Below are 17,841 nucleotides of genomic sequence, written 5' to 3'. Positions count from 1 at the left end.
GCACAGTACAGTACATATTCCGTACAATTGACCACTAAGTGGTAACACCCCAATAAGTTTTTACTCTTGTTTAAGTTAGCACTTTGAGGTTGTTTGCTCAATGTAAAGTGCTTTTACAAATACAATCTATTATTATTATTATTAAATATATCTACATTTATTGTTATTTAACATGCAGTCGGCTTTCCAAATGCTTTTAGCCCAATTCAAATCAAAAAGTTGTTGTTTTAATAACACAGGCAACAGAGTAAAGTCCATGTTTTTGACAAATGTACTCCTGTTTGTGTTTGTGTTTGTGTTTGCGTCCACAAACTGTCCTCATGTGTCCGCATGACTGTGATGCGCTCCAAGGAGTGAGTCCACATACCTATTGAGGTGACTCTGGCCGGGGGTCCTCCGATGCTGGAGGGGGCCACACTGTGCTTCAGGGGGCCCAGCTTGGCGGCGGCAGCAGCGGGGACCTGTGGGGAAGTTGGGGGGGAGTTGGGTGACTTGCTCTCGGATGCCTTAGGCTTGGCCGACAGGTTCAGAGGCTGTGCACCCTCACTGTCCTGCAAAAACCAAAACAGCACAGTTTCGCCCGCTGTGACTTTTACCGTTGGAATTTGGAAGCGAGAGACGAGTCTCCTCGCTGCGGGGGAACAACAAGAAAAAACCTCCAAAAACGGAGCCCATGCACAGCGATATAAGGCAAGCCTGGCTGGACAGATGTAGGGGTGCATGCCACTGCCCACACAGCTCATCACCACACCACTGACATTTACATGCAAAATGAAAGACCCTCCTCCAGACCGGGCAGACATGCACGTACATGCACGCCTCCTGACAACATGCACTGGAAAAAAACACATTTTCCACACAAACGTAGCAAGAAATCGGACGTCTGCTCCGACAATGGGACAGTGTAAGACCACCGCCCCCCCTCCACCCCCCCTGCAGCCAATCCATCACATTTTATGTGCTCCTTCTTAAAGGTCCGTGACACCTTTATTTTATACGCTCGTCAATCTTAATGAAGGCCAGCTTTCACGCAACAACAACAACAACAAGGTCTCCGCATGTAAACAAGCCCATGTAACACCACTCATTTCCTGCCATGGCAACAACGCCTCAAAGGTAGTAAAAGAATGTATATTTCATTTACTTTCCACGGATACAAAGTGGTGAATTTGAGCAACAACATCATTCAAATGATCCAAAAAAGTTTGTTTTCAAATGTTTTTTGAAAGAGTCAACACAGTCAAGCTCACGGAGGGACTGGTGTAAGTACTTTGGGGGTCACAGCCTGGAATGCCGGGTCTGTACGGGTTTTATAACAAGTTTTTGGGCTCTTTGGGAGACCCCCGGCCTGAAGACGGAAGGCTGCACTCAACAAATCAGTGATCAGCTCAGGGGCCCCAAATCAGCGATCAGCTCAGGGGCCCAACATGCAACGCACGGAAAGTCTAAAGTCATAAACTCTATGCAAGATTTGACTGGGAGCCAATGAAGACTGGATAGAATGTTCTGGGTGCACCAGTTAGGAGTCTGCACAGTCTGAAGGCTCTTTAGACTCCGGGGCCCCAAATCAGCGATCAGCTCAGGGGCCCCAACATACATTACACGGAAAGTCTGGATTAAAGTCATAAACTCTATGCAAGATTTGACTGGGAGCCAATGAAGACTGGATAGAATGTTCTGGGTGCACCAGTTAGGAGTCTGCACAGTCTGAAGGCTCTTTAGACTCCGGGGCCCCAAATCAGCGATCAGCTCAGGGGCCCCAACATACATTACACGGAAAGTCTGGATTAAAGTCATAAACTCTATGCAAGATTTGACTGGGAGCCAATGAAGACTGGATAGAATGTTCTGGGTGCACCAGTTAGGAGTCTGCACAGTCTGAAGGCTCTTTAGACTCCGGGGCCCCAAATCAGCGATCAGCTCAGGGGCCCCAACATACATTACACGGAAAGTCTGGATTAAAGTCATAAACTCTATGCAAGATTTGACTGGGAGCCAATGAAGACTGGATAGAATGTTCTGGGTGCACCAGTTAGGAGTCTGCACAGTCTGAAGGCTCTTTAGACTCCGGGGCCCCAAATCAGCGCTCAGCTCAGGGGCCCCAACATACAACACACGGAAAGTCTGGATTAAAGTCATAAACTCTATGCAAGATTTGACTGGGAGCCAATGAAGACTGGATAGAATGTTCTGGGTGCACCAGTTAGGAGTCTGCACAGTCTGAAGGCTCTTTAGACTCCGGGGCCCCAAATCAGCGCTCAGCTCAGGGGCCCCAACATACAACACACGGAAAGTCTGGATTAAAGTCATAAACTCTATGCAAGATTTGACTGGGAGCCAATGAAGACTGGATAGAATGTTCTGGGTGCACCAGTTAGGAGTCTGCACAGTCTGAAGGCTCTTTAGACTCCGGGGCCCCAAATCAGCGATCAGCTCAGGGGCCCCAACATACATTACACGGAAAGTCTGGATTAAAGTCATAAACTCTATGCAAGATTTGACTGGGAGCCAATGAAGACTGGATAGAATGTTCTGGGTGCACCAGTTAGGAGTCTGCACAGTCTGAAGGCTCTTTAGACTCCGGGGCCCCAAATCAGCGATCAGCTCAGGGGCCCCAACATACATTACACGGAAAGTCTGGATTAAAGTCATAAACTCTATGCAAGATTTCACTGGGAGCCAATGAAGACTGGATAGAATGTTCTGGGTGCACCAGTTAGGAGTCTGCACAGTCTGAAGGCTCTTTAGACTCGTCTTGTTGAAACAAGCGAAAAGACAATGACAATAATGGATGTGAGACCAGATGAACAAAGCAATGATCATATCCAGATCCCATTTTGGCAACAAATGTCTCACTTTAGAGATATTTGGTCAGTTGAATTCAGTGACCCTGCATGACATTGACTGACCAAACCAAGGTCTCTGAGGCTGTTTTTAAGAGATGCACCCAGACCGCCTGGGGACTTCTTGATCAGGGGGATCTTTTTATTGGGAGCAAAGATCAGAGTTTCCGTTTTGTTAGAATTTATCTGAAGGAAATTGCAAGACAACCAGTTTTTGATACAGAATACACATCCCAAGAACTCTGAATAGCTTACTTACTGATAGACTGCTAAAGTTGTGTTCTTTTCTTTAAAATGTTCGAAACACGGCACAAACGTGCGGCATCATTAACCGCCACAATCATTGTCATGATTGCTTCAGGTAAAAAAATTATTTGGTGAGATTTTTGTAATTTTTAACATGAAAGCAAAGCCAAAGGAAGTTGAGTTATGACGCAAACAAAGAGGATAGCAATTAGAGACCATCAAACATGACTTTTAACACCACCACCTGGTACAAGTTGGTGTGTTCACGTAATTACAGAGTGGTCTTTTATAATCAAAGCATGTAGCATTTAGTAGTATGTTAGCGCTAGCCAAGCTAGCTGCGGGCTACAAACAACGTACAGTATTTTTTGGGGAAAAAAAAACAATTGTCCGTTTTCTTTGAGTCGTGGTTAAGCACAACAATGAATGAGTATTATTTTCGGAGATGTACGCAGCGATCAAAGTATTTAAAAGTGTTTTTATTCTGCTAATGAAAGGAAGCTGGGAAACACCTCACTCCACCTGGGACACGTAAGAGAGGAAAGCCGCAATTTGAAGGAGGTCAATGAGCCTTGACAGACGCTATAAAAACTGACTCCATTGATGAGATGTAAACAAGTTTGTCTTCGACATCGTTGGCGAATCTCTTGATTGATTGATTGATTGATTGAAACTTTTATTAGTAGATTGCACAGTACAGTGCATATTCCGTACAATTGACCACTAAATGGTAACACCCCAATAAGTTTTTCAACTTGTTTAGGTCGGGGTCCACGTTAATCAATTCGTGGTAGGTTGTTGTTCATTAGGCGTGCTCGTACGCATCAAGTCGGCCACCTCAGCAAACGCTTTGTCCAACAAAAGATGGCTGCCGCGGCCCCACAATGCATTGCGAAACCACGTTCCCTTCCGAGCCCTATTCTGTGTAATCAGTTAACTTGAAATATACTTTGGTGGTGTAGTTATATTGAAATCAGGCATTATTTCTGTCTTATTCGTCTAATTGCTGCTTAGGCAGAGTCCACAATTGGATTCTACTGTGTGTGTGTGTGTGTGTGTGTGTGTGTGTGTGTGTGTGTGTGTGTAATATCGCCACTCATTAAGGACGACTTCCACCCATTCCCACTCCTTGAGTCGTACTAAGCCTTATGAGCCCCTCACAACTCAATTAAGCCCTTCCAATTAAGCCCCTGCATGTGTGTGAGCACCACTTTGGAAGTGTGTGTGTGTGTGTGTGTGTGTGTGTGTGCGTGCGCCGAGGCCTAACCGGATTGTCCTTCATTAGGGGGGTCTCAGAGACCCCCAAAGATGCCTCCAGTGAGACAATGGGGCCCGGAGGAGAGAATAGAGGAGAGAAGAAGAAGTGAAGAAGGATCTTCTCAATCCTGACCCATATTATGGAGGCTTTGGCTGGGAATGCCTTTGAGTATTTATTACAAATAGATAATGCCTCTTGTACAAATAGATAATGCCTCTTGTACAAATAGAGAATGCCTCTTGTACTCCATGAGGGAATTTCCTCCCTCAGCCAAGACAAATCCTATGGTGGGAAGGTGGCCAACCTGCATTGTGCCACTGTGGAGGAATTACTTCAGACAGTCGAGCTGAGAGGCTTGGACTTGTTCACGTCTGTGTGTGTGTGTGTGTGTGTGTGTGTGTGTGTGTGTGTGTGTGTGTGTGTGTGTGTCAGAGAGAAGCCTATAACGCTTCTGAAAGGCCTGGAATGTTGAATTAATACAATTGCTTTTGTGTCTCTCTTGGCTGATGAAAACAGTCGCAAGCTTGGAGACCGAAAACATGCTGAGTGACAGCCAGAGGGATGCAGCAAGTGTGTGTGTGTGTGTGTGTGTGTGTGTGTGTGTGTGTGTGTGTGTGTGTGTGTGTTCCCTCTGGACTGGATACACGTTGTGTAAATGGTAAATAAAAAGAGAATACAACAAATCCTTGTCAACTTCTATTCAATTAAAAAGACTGCAAAGACAAGATATTTCATGTTCACACTGAGAAACTTTGCAAATAATCATGAAGTTAGAATGTAATGGCAGCAACACGTTGCAAAAAAGGCATGTTCACCACTGTGTTACATGGCCTTTCCTTTTAACAACACTCAGTAAAGGTTTGGGAACTGAGGAGACACATTTTTGAAGTGGAATTCCCATTCTTGCTTGATGTACAGCTTAAGTTGTTCAACAGTCTCCCTTCTCATATTTTAGCCTGCACACATTTTCAATGTCTGGACTACAGGCAGGCCAGTCTAGTACCAGCACTCTTTTACTATGAAGCCACGCTGTTGTAACACCTGGCTTGGCATTGTTTTGCTGAAATAAGCAGGGGCGTCCATGATAACAACATATGTTGCTCCAAAAGCTGTATGTACCTTTCAGCATTAATGGTGCCTTCACAGATGTGTAAGTTACCCATGTTTTGGCCACTAATACACCCCCATACCATCACACATGCTGCCTTTTACACTTTCACCCTAGAACAATCCGGAAGGTTCTTTTCCTCTTTGGTCGTCCACAGTTTCCAAAAACAATTTGAAATGTGGCCTCGTCAGACCACAGAACACTTTTCCACTTTGTATCAGTCCATCTTAGATGAGCTCAGGCCCAGCGAAGCCGACGGCGTTTCTGGGTGTTGTTGATAAACAGTTTTCGCCTTGCATAGGAGAGTTTTAACTTGCACTTACAGATGTAGCGACCAACTGTAGTTACTGACAGTGGGTTTCTGAAGTGTTCCTGAGCCCATGTGGTGATATCTTTTACACACTGATGTGGCTTGTTGATGCAGTACAGCCTGAGGGATGGAAGGTCACGGGCTTAGCTGCTTACGTGCAGTGATTTCTCCAGATTCTCTGAACCCTTTGATGATATTACGGAGCGTAGATGGTGAAATCCCTAAATTGCTTGCAATAGCTGGTTGAGAAAAGTTTTTCTTAAACTGTTCAACAATTTGCTCAGGCATTTGTTGACAAAGTGGTGACCCTCGCCCCATCCCACTATTTTACTATGAAGCCACGCTGTTGTAACACCTGGCTTGGCATTGTCTTGCTGAAATAAGCAGGGGCGTCCATGATAACAACATATGTTGCTCCAAAAGCTGTATGTACCTTTCAGCATTAATGGTGCCTTCACAGATGTGTAAGTTACCCATGTCTTGGCCACTAATACACCCCCATACCATCACACATGCTGCCTTTTACACTTTCACCCTAGAACAGTCCGGATGGTTCTTTTCCTCTTTGTTCCAAGAACAATTTGGAAATGTGAACTCGTCAGACCACAGAACACTTTTCCGAATTGTATCAGTCCATCTTAGATGAGCTCGGGCCCAGCGAAGCCGGCTGCGTTTCTGGGTGTTGTTGATAAATGGCTTTGGCTTTGCATAGTAGAGTTTTAACTTGCTCTTACAGATGTAGCGACCAACTGTAGTTACTGACAGTGTGTTCCTGAATTGTTCCTGAGCCCATGTGGTGATATCCTTTACACACTGATGATGCTTTTTTGATGCAGTAGCGCCTGAGGGATCCAAGGTGTGTAATATCATGGCTTACGTGCAGTGATTTCTCCACATTCTCTGAAGCTTTTGATGATATTACGGAGCGTAGATGGTGAAATCCCTTGTTGAGAAATGTTGTTGTTCAACAATTTGCTCAGGCATTTGTTGACAAAGTGGTGACCCTCGCCCCCGTCCTTGTTTGTGAACGACTGAGCATTTCATGGAAGCTGCTTTTATACCCAATCATGGCACCCACCTGTTCCCAATTAGCCTGTTCACCTGTGGGATGTTCCAAATAAGTCCTTAAGTTCTCACTCTTTTTTGCCACTTGTGCCAGCTTTTTTTTTTAAACAAATGAGCTAATATTGGCACAAAATAATGTTTTCCAGATGGAAAGTGAAATATGTTGTCTTTGCAGTCTATTCAATTGAATATAAGTTGAAAAGGATTTTCTCTTTTTATTTAGCATTTACACAAGGTGGCAACTTCCCTGCTTTTGTACAATAATGACATACTGTACATCCCAGCAGGTGGTCTGTGGTGTGGCATGTATGCTGCAGTGATTTGTGTGTCGTCTCTCAACATCAAAGTGTGTGTCACCCGAGGGTAAAGCACTTAAGTGATGTGTGCCTGAGTCCAAACAGATGTGAGGCCAGGCAGGCAGAGGGTCTGCAAATGACTTGAGAGCAGAGAGCGACCCACAGGGGACGCACACCTCTGAAATATACATGTCACTCACCCCGAGAACGCCACCAGAGAGGATGACAGAGGCAGTGAGCGGCGAGCACAGCGGCCACTTGGCCATTCGGGCTCCATGGGGCCCGCCGGGGTCCACGCGCATGTCAGCCGGCCCCTCTGGCTGGGCAGGGGAGGTTATTACTGCTCCTCAGCACTTTGGGGTCAGCCCAAGTCCATATATATGCTAATCATGTTTGTGGTGGTGATGGTGTGCACACAGCCAGCATCTCACCCTGTCTGCTTGTCAACTAGACCCCTTCAATGACTGCTGGGAAATAAAAACTCCCGCATCCCTGGTGAACATCAACTAAAACATATATACAGATAATAGTCAAACATGTGTACAGATAATAGTCAAACATGTATACAGATAATAGTAAAACATGTATAGACATAATAGTAAAACATGTATAGATTTAATAGTAAAACATGTATAAATATAATAGTAAAACATGTATAGATTTAATAGTAAAACATGTATAAATATAATAGTAAAACATGTATAGATTTAATAGTAAAACATGTATAGATATAATAGTAAAACATGTATAGATATAATAGTAAAACATGTATAGATTTAATAGTAAAACATGTGTTGAGATAATAGTAAAACATGTATAGATATAATAGTAAACGATGTATAGATATAATAGTAAAAGATGTGTTGGGATAATAGTAAAACATGTATGGATATAATAGTAAAACATACATAAATACAATAGTAAAACATGTATAGATATAATAGTAAAACATGTATAAATATAATAGTAAAACATGTATAGATTTAATAGTAAAACATGTATAGATATAATAGTAAAAGATGTATAGATATAATAGTAAAAGATGTATAGATTTAATAGTAAAACATGTATAGATATAATAGTAAAACATGTATAGATTTAATAGTAAAACATGTATAGATATAATAGTAAAACATGTATAAATATAATAGTAAACATGTATAGATTTAATAGTAAAATGTGTATAGATATAATAGTAAAACATGTATAGATTTAATAGTAAAACATGTGTTGAGATAATAGTAAAACATGTATAGATATAATAGTAAAACATGTATAGATTTAATAGTAAAACATGTATAAATATAATAGTAAAACATGTATAGATTTAATAGTAAAAGATGTATAGATATAATAGTAAAAAAAGTGTAGATATAATAGTAAAAGATGTGTAGATATAATAGTAAAAGATGTGTAGATATAATAGTAAAAGATGTATAGATATAATAGTAAAAGATGTGTAGATATAATAGTAAAAGATGTGTAGATATAATAGTAAAAGATGTGTAGATATAATAGTAAAAGATGTACAGATATAATAGTAAAAGATGTGTAGATATAATAGTAAAAGATGTGTAGATATAATAGTAAAAGATGTGTAGATATAATATTAAAACATGTATATATATAATAGTAAAACATATATAGAGATAATAGTAAAAGATGTGTAGATATAATAGTAAAAGATGTGTAGATATAATAGTAAAAGATGTGTAGATATAATAGTAAAATATGTATAGATATAATAGTAAAAGATGTGTAGATATAATAGTAAAAGATGTACAGATACAATAGTAAAAGATGTGTAGATATAATAGTAAAAGATGTGTAGATATAATTGTAAAAGATGTGTAGATATAATAGTAAAAGATGTATAGATATAATAGTAAAAGATGTGTAGATATAATAGTAAAAGATGTGTAGATATAAAAGTAAAAGATGTGTAGATATAATAGTAAAAGATGTGTAGATATAATAGTAAAAGATGTGTAGATATAATAGTAAAAGATGTGTAGATATAAAAGTAAAAGATGTGTAGATATAATAGTAAAAGATGTATAGATATAATAGTAAAAGATGTGTAGATATACTAGTGTTTAAGACAGGGATGTCCACACTGAGGTCAACATGCATGCAGGAGACATTTTTCATTTCCATTTTAAAGGTCCGGTCTGTCAATATAAAATGACTTTTCTTATGTTTTATGACATTTTTGTCAGAGACAACCCTCTTTTTTTCTGGCAAAATCCCAAAAATATGTCTTATTTTACCCTAAAGATATTTTAAAGTGAAATATTTGATGTGCCGTACTTCTACTACTAATTCATTACATCTCTGATTTGAATTCATTATTATTTTGAAGGAATTACAGTTTTTGGAAAATAAATATCCCACTGAGATTCTTGGACGAGCCCCACTCATAAAATTGTAAAAAATAAGTTGTACATTTTTATTTGAACTTTCAACACTTTAGTCTCGAGATCAAATTCAGATCTATCACTCGTTTTACGTTTTTATTATTTTTCTTAGTGACCTTTTTGTAAAAACAAAAGAAACCACTTAGATTTGTATACAACAAACACAAACAATATGCAATATTTTCCATAAAAATATTTAAAAGTTAAATATTTAAATTAAATTACTTTGAGCCTTGAATAGGTCAATAATTCATAACATCATGGATTTTAATTCACTATTATTTTTTTTAGAGCAATTACAATTTTTGAAAAAAAATATCCCACTAAAATATGTGGGGATCTAAAAGGGCCCCACTCATAAAAGTCTTAAAAATAAGTCATACATTTTTTTTTAAACTTTCAATACTTAATTCTCTAAATCAAATTCCGATTATATGTTTTTATTATAATTTTTTTTAATGCCTTTTTTGTAAAAAAAAAAAAAACATAGATTTTTTTCTAAAAAACATAAACAATATGCAATATTTTCCCCAAAAATATTTCAAAGTTAAATATTTAAATAGGTCAATAATTCATAACATCATTATTTTTTTGAGCAATTAAAGTTTATGAAAAAAAATATCCTACTAAAATTCTTGAGGACCCAAAAGGGTCTCAGTCATAAAATTTTAAAAAAATAAGTCATATATATATATTTTTTTGTTGTTGTATTTTTCTTATTCAACACTTACAGTAAATCTCTACATCAACTTGAGGTCTATCTGTAGATATAAAGTAAAACAAAAACAAAAAATGTTTCGTTTGCATGCAATATTTCCCCCCAAAATAGCAAGTTTGTATTCTTTTTTTAAAATGTATTTTTGTTTGCTTTATGCCCTTTTTCTAAAAAAAAAAAAAATACAAAAAAGTAATTTAGATTTTTTTTGTTTTTTTTTTGAGCAAAGACAGACACTTTTTATGTTTTGTTTTTTTAAATAGTATTTTGGACACCACTGCTCTATTTTCACTTTGTCGGGAAGTTCCCGTTTCCCAGGTTCCCTCGAATGCAGCATTTGTCCTGTAATTCAGTGGTCCCCAACCACCGGGCCGGGGCCCGGTACCGGTCCGTGGACCGATTGGTACCCAGCCGCGGCCGCACAAGAAGTTAAAAAAAAAAAAAAGTTATTTATTTTTTTATTTTTATTTTTTTAATTTAATCAACATAAAAAACACAATATACCGTATTTCCTTGAATTGCCGCCGGGAATATAGTATTCGCCTGCCTAGAATTACAGCCGGGTCAAACTCGTTTCGCAAAATAATTAGCGCATGCTTGGCACTTCCGCCGGGTCAAATATGAGTCATTAAATGACTCCCGCCTCCTGGTGGTAGAGGGCGCTAGTGATCCTTCTTGCGACTACTGGCACTGCAGAAGACCGGTGCTGCAGAAGAAGGCAACAAGCAGCAAGCATGAGCAGCGATCGTTTGCTTGCACTTTTAACATGGAGGATTACATATCTAAAATAAAACAGTTTTCTAAACTGGACTTTCAATCGAAACAGGAGGTAATAATTAAAAGAATATCTCCATCGAGACAGAGAGACTTTTAAAACTGAAGAAAGATAAGGAAGACTGCTTTTGATCAGAAGCAGCTGCACATGGACTCATTTATAAGTAAAGGTAAGACCATAATAACGTTTTTTTTTTTATTAAATGTGCTTTTCATGATAAGGTAAGCGCCGGAGTGAGAAGAGGTTTTAAAATAATTAGCGCATGCTTGCCCATTCCGCATGCTTTTGGTAAGCGCAGGAGTGAAAAGAGGTTTTAAATTAATTAGCGCCCCGGCGGCTATTCAAGGAAATACGGTATACATTATATATCAATATAAATCAATACAGTCTGCAGGGATACAGTCCGTAAGCACACATGATTGTATTTCTTTATGACAATAAAAAAATAAATAAATAAATAAAAATAAAAAAAAATTACTACCCCCCCCGGTCCGTGGGACAAATTTTCAAGCATTGACCGGTCCGCAAGTACAAAAAGGTTGGGGACCACAGCTGTAATTGATAAGTGTCACTCTGGAAAATGTGAGCGTGTTTCTTACTAAAATGTGTGTGTGTGTGCATGTGTGTGTGTCTGTGTGTGTGTGTGTGCGTGCATGTGTGTGTGTGTGTGCGTGTGTGTGTGTATGGATGGATGGTCAAGGTCCCACATGGTGACCACATATGCATTGAGTTCCACTGAGATTTCCTGCGCCACCATTGGCCAGCCTGCCCAGAAAATGGCCCAAATAGCAATAATGCTGCTGCGCTTGTTTGCTTTGCAGAGGGAAGTTTGATCAGGAAGAGGATTGTTTGATAAGGAAGAGGATTGTTTGATAAGGAAGAAGAGGGTCAACAGAAGAAAAGAAAAGAGGCAAACTCCAAAGAAAGATGGGGAGCACATCCATGCGCATTTACACAACATTTTATTGTGCGTCGTGCGACTGGAGAGAAAAAAAGGAAAGCCAACAGATTTTCCTCCAATGATTGCAAAAAGTCTGCTTATAATTGAGTCTGTAATTCTTGATATGATTTACAGCAAGTGGCTGTAATACAATCACAATCAGCCAATTTTCACTGAACTGCGGGGGTGCGCCAAAAAAGAACTAATTGAATATTGGGACTGTTCCATTCACCAAAATCAACACACACAAAAATCCCAGTGGGGTTTTTTTTTTTTTTTAAATTACATTTGGAGGAGGAATGTGCTCGACAAAGTGCCCTTCTTGTTCATTTATTGCCACACAGCCTGTTTTTATGACAACTACACAACGCTACTGTTTGCCGCTGATATCATTTCTACATGTTTTGCCTAATTGTTGGCCTCACTTATCGGGTTTTTGGAAGTACCTTCAAAGTTCTGTAGAACATTTCTCACTCGTGGAGTCCTACTGTGAGGTTGTACAACACCTCCTTCATGATGTCCTTGCCACTTCGCACAATTTCTCATATTCACGACTAAAAAAACACGTATATACTATATTTTTTTTATTAGAATAAAATCAATATGTTGAAAAAAAACAATCCTTTTTTTTTACTATCAAAAAGTATGTATGATTATCAACAATAAAATATTAAAACAATAATGATTTTTAATGATTAATGTCCTAATTCTCCTTATTTATCTTAATATCCTAGGAACATTTGTGAATGTTTTTATTTTATTTGGTTTTTACTGACAGTTCTTTAGAGTTTAATCCTACTTGTAGCATCCATAATCATATATAACATCTCCTTGTTTTATATATATATATATATATATATATATATATATATATATATATATATATATATATATATATATATATATATATATATATATTATATATATATATATATATAACACCTCCTTGCTGGATTCAGGATGTCCTTGAAACTCACAGACTTTTACATATGAAAGCAAAAATATTTATTTAAATTAATTATCTTTTACTATTTAAAGTATGAACAAGTATTGAAAAAGAAAAATATATTTCAGGATTTGTCAAAAAATATACATTTGATATTTTTTTATGATTAATACCCTGCTAAGTCTCAATTCTTAATATGAAACGAAAGTGAGGATTCTTTTTGAATTATATTTAATTTTTGAATTGCAATAAAATCAATATGTTAAACATTAAACGAGCCTATTATGTATTAGTAAAAATGACGTACGATCATTAAAAAACGAATATTAATTATTATCCAAATATGTTCATTTTATTTTTGTAATAACTAATATCCTACCCTATTTTTATACTATGTTTATTTGGTAAAATAAATATGATTTAATTATATCATGAAATTTATTTGTTATATTATTGAAATTATATAAATAAATTAAAAATATCATATTAGATAGCTGATGAAAAATGTTTCATATGAAACAAAAATATTGATTTGAAAAAAAATAAATAAAAATAAATAAATAAATATATATATATATATATATATATATATATATATATATATATATATATATATATATATATATATATATATATATATATATATATATATATATATATATATATATATATATATATATATATACACTAACTTTGAACTAAAAAAAACTTTAAACTTTAAAAAAATGCAGAAATCCTAAAAATGATTTACAAATATTAAAAATATAATTTCAAATAGCTTATCCAGGTTTTTAATACTTTTTGATAAAATCCTCTCAATGTTTAATACAAAACAAAATACATTTAAAAAAATAAATAAAATGTACTTTTAAAAGATAAAAAAAATCAATGTTGAAAATTGTAGCAGGCCTATTTATTCATTTTCATTTTTAAATATAAAATTTGAACTAGCTAATCCAAACATGTACATTTTATCTTTGTAATAACTAATATTCTACTTATTCTCTCTATGTGTATACAAAACAAAAATATGTATTTGGTTAAATATATAATATTTGATTTTATTGTAAAAAAACCCCACCTCATTTTCATATGATTAAAATGATAATATATAGTATATAATAATATATGAAATATAGCTGATTAGGGATGTAAATGATATTTGCAGGTAATAATAAGTTAGCACCCCTGCAGGCCAGAGTAAAAACACATGCGGATGGTTTCTATTGAACATCTACTGGCTTTTCTACTAAACCGTGTTTACCTTGGTCTTGTTGGTCAGCGGGGAGCTCCGCCCCTTGTCGCCCTGAGAGTGTGTGTTGCTGGGCGGGGAGTGTGTGGACGCCACATGCTGCTTGGCCCCGGGGGACACCTGCATGGCGGCCAGCTGAGCGGCGTACAACTGCTGCTCGGTCGGTGGGTCAGAGGAGAGAAGAAGAAGAAGAAGAAGACACATGAATAAGTTAAACCTCCACAAAGTCAAACGCTGCACAAGAAGAAGAAGAAGAAGAGGCCATTAGCCCCCCCCCCCCCCACCCCCTGGGACCGCCACTCTGTCCCTCCAGGTGCATTGTGGGAGAAAGGGCTAACAGCCACTCTGTCCCTCCAGGTGCATTGTGGGAGAAGACTTACGTCTCACTCAAGGTGAAAATGAGAGAATAACAAAAAGTCTCCATTTTGTACTTTGACTAAAGTTGATATGAGGAAAGAAGAGATTGAAGAAAGTTTATTATACACTTTTTATGCAAATCTACGCCTAATTGTCCTCCTTGCTTTTTGGACTCCTTATGATTGTTATTATTTACTTCACTTTTTTTCCCTTTCTGGAAGGAAACACGTCCTTTTTCTTCTTCTTCTTTTTTTTCATACTTTAACTTCCATCCTTCTGTTGAGGCTTGGCTGGACGTCCACTGGAGGCAAACAAAGACTGCTTGATACTCTCTCTCTCTCTCTCTCTCTCTCTCTCTCTCTCTCTCTCTCTCTCTCTCTCTCTCTCTCTCTCTCTCTCTCTCTCTCTCTCTCTCTCTCTCTCTCTCTCTCTCCCTCCTCCCTCTCTCCTCTCTCTCTCTCTCTCTCGGCACGACAGCCGCTCGAGTTCCCGTCTTAAAGCACTCTTTATCGGCAAATACCAAACATGTGATCAAACTCTTGCTTTTGGAAGGAGTTCATGTTGCTAATGTGGGATTTCAAAACCTTATTTCAGAATAAGAGCACTTATTAGGACACATTTGTAGGCATCAACAGCAAGTGTGCATGTTGAGTCTGGTTTTATGTGACAGATTATACATTTAGTTGAAAAAAGGGACTTGGTCCAGATGAGACACGACACATATCTTTCCCACGCCATTAGATGTGGGCGGGGCTTGATGACGTCATTTGCCACAAAACAGGAAAGGTTAATTAGCTCAAACTTGGATCTCGTTCATTTGTTCCTGTCACAAAGACGAGTGATTCACTTAAATGTTGACACGACATCACACTCTTAGAAAACATCTAGAAAGGAAGTTGCAGCCAACAAATGCAGGCCTTTCAAAATAAGACGGCGACGTAATTAGTAGGAAGTTGCACCCGACAAAGCAGGCCTTTCAAAATAAGACGGCGACTTAATTAGTAGGAAGTTGCAACTGACAAAAGCAGGCCATTCAAAATAAGACGGCGACGTAATTAGTGGGAAGTTCCACACGACAAAAGCAGGCCTTTCAAATAAGACGGCGACGTAATTAGTAGGAAGTTGCACCCGACAAAAGCAGGCCTTTCAAAATAAGACGGCGACGTAATTAGTAGGGAGTTGCACCCGACAAAAGCAAGCCTTTCAAAATAAGACGGCGACGTAATTAGTAGGAAGTTGCACCCGACAAAAGCAGGCCTTTCAAAATAAGACGGCGACGTAATTAGTAGGAAGTTGCACCCGACAAAAGCAGGCCTTTCAAAATAAGACGGCGACGTAATTAGTAGGAAGTTGCACCCGACAAAAGCAGGCCTTTCAAAATAAGACGGCGACGTAATTAGTAGGAAGTTGCACCCGACAAAAGCAGGCCTTTCAAAATAAGACGGCGACGTAATTAGTAGGAAGTTGCACCCGACAAAAGCAGGCCTTTCAAAATAAGACGGCGACGTAATTAGTAGGAAGTTGCACCCGACAAAAGCAGGCCTTTCAAAATAAGACGGCGACGTAATTAGTAGGAAGTTGCACCCGACATAAGCAGGCCTTTCAAAATAAGACGGCGACGTAATTAGTAGGAAGTTGCACCAGACAAAAGCAGGCCTTTCAAAATAAGACGGCGACGTAATTAGTAGGAAGTTGCACTCGACAAAAGCAGGCCTTTCAAAATAAGACGGCGAATTAATTAGTAGGAAGTTGCACCCGACAAAAGCAGGCCTTTCAAAATAAGACGGCGACGTAATTAGTGGGAAGTTGCACCCGACAAAAGCAGGCCTTTCAAAATGAGACGGCGATGTAATTAGTGGGAAGTTGCACCCGACGAAAGCAGGCCTTTCAAAATAAGACGGCGACGTAATTAGTAGGAAGTTGCACCCGACAAAAGCAGGCCTTTCCAAATAAGACGGCGACGTAATTAGTAGGAAGTTGCACCCGACAAAAGCAGGCCTTTCAAAATAAGACGGCGACGTAATTAGTAGGAAGTTGCACCCGACAAAAGCAGGCCTTTCAAAATAAGATGGCGACGTAATTGGTAGGAAGTTGCACTCAACAAAAGCAGGCCTTTCAAAATAAGACGGCGACATAATTAGTAGGAAGTTGCACCAGACAAAAGCAGGCCTTTCAAAATAAGACGGCGACGTAATTAGTAGGAAGCTGCACCCGACAAAAGCAGGCCTTTCAAAATAAGACGGCGACGTAATTAGTAGGAAGTTGCACCCGACAAAAGCAGGCCTTTCAAAATAAGACGGCGACGTAATTAGTAGGAAGTTGCACCCGACAAAAGCAGGCCTTTCAAAATAAGACGGCGACGTAATTAGTAGGAAGTTGCACCCGACAAAAGCAGGCCTTTCAAAATAAGACGGCGACGTAATTAGTAGGAAGTTGCACCCGACAAAAGCAGGCCTTTCAAAATAAGACGGCGACGTAATTAGTAGGAAGTTACACCCGACAAAAGCAGGCCTTTCAAAGTAAGACGGCGACGTAATTAGTAGGAAGTTGCACCCGACAAAAGCAGGCCTTTCAAAATAAGACGGCGACGTAATTAGTAGGAAGTTGCACCCGACAAAAGCAGGCCTTTCAAAATAAGACGGCGACCTATTTAGTAGGAAGTTGCACTCGACAAAAGCAGGCCTTTCAAAATAAGACGGCGACTTAATTAGTAGGAAGTTGCACCCGACAAAAGCAGGCCTTTCAAAATAAGACGGCGACTTAATTAGTAGGAAGTTGCACCCGACAAAAGCAGGCCTTTCAAAATAAGACAGCGACGTAATTAGTAGGAAGTTGCACCCGACAAAAGCAGGCCATTCAAAATAAGACGGCGACTTAATTAGTAGGAAGTTGCACCCGACAAAAGCAGGCCTTTCAAAATAAGACGGCGACGTAATTAGTAGGAAGTTGCACCCGACAAAAGCAGGCCTTTCAAAATAAGACGGCGACGTAATTAGTAGCCGGACTGTAATGTGTGGTGTGTTGGACTCCTGGCGTCTGGGAACATCTGCCACACTCAGAGGGGAGGACGTATAATTGAGGAGCACGCGGCAGACAGGAAGTGGCGAGCAGCGGGGACTAGAGCGCAGTTCTGATGGTCCAGCTCGCTGAGATCAGATCAGCTTCAATTAGCTGCGCTGTGGCTCGGTGACGCCTCGCCGCCCTTCACCCAGCAGCCAGCCCCCCTCGCCAGTGGACCACAGGCAGTGTGTGTGTGTGTGTGTGTGTGTGTGTGTGTGTGTGTGTGTGTGTGTGTGTGTGTGTGTCGCCATAT

The 17,841-nt window shown here is 39.0% G+C and overlaps 1 protein-coding gene across 6 annotated transcripts in view; it reads right to left on the bottom strand.

Annotated features, from left to right (window-relative positions):
- sox5 (SRY-box transcription factor 5) overlaps positions 1 to 17,841 on the bottom strand; it is an 863,129-nt gene that overhangs the window by 32,039 nt on the left and 813,249 nt on the right. For 4 of the 6 annotated variants that reach the window (XM_062066517.1, XM_062066522.1, XM_062066516.1 and 1 more), the window contains 2 exons: positions 14,184 to 14,324; positions 368 to 551 (listed from right to left, as the gene is read on the bottom strand). In XM_062066517.1, coding sequence (XP_061922501.1) covers positions 368 to 551; positions 14,184 to 14,324 — 325 coding nt within the window. The remainder of the gene's footprint in view (positions 1 to 367; positions 552 to 14,183; positions 14,325 to 17,841) is intronic. The other 2 variants (XM_062066520.1, XM_062066521.1) reach the window with 1 other exon arrangement.

Source organism: Entelurus aequoreus, linkage group LG12 (assembly GCF_033978785.1).
Source record: "Entelurus aequoreus isolate RoL-2023_Sb linkage group LG12, RoL_Eaeq_v1.1, whole genome shotgun sequence".
NCBI lineage: Eukaryota > Metazoa > Chordata > Actinopteri > Syngnathiformes > Syngnathidae > Entelurus > Entelurus aequoreus.
This window is presented reverse-complemented; position numbering and strand designations above follow the sequence as displayed.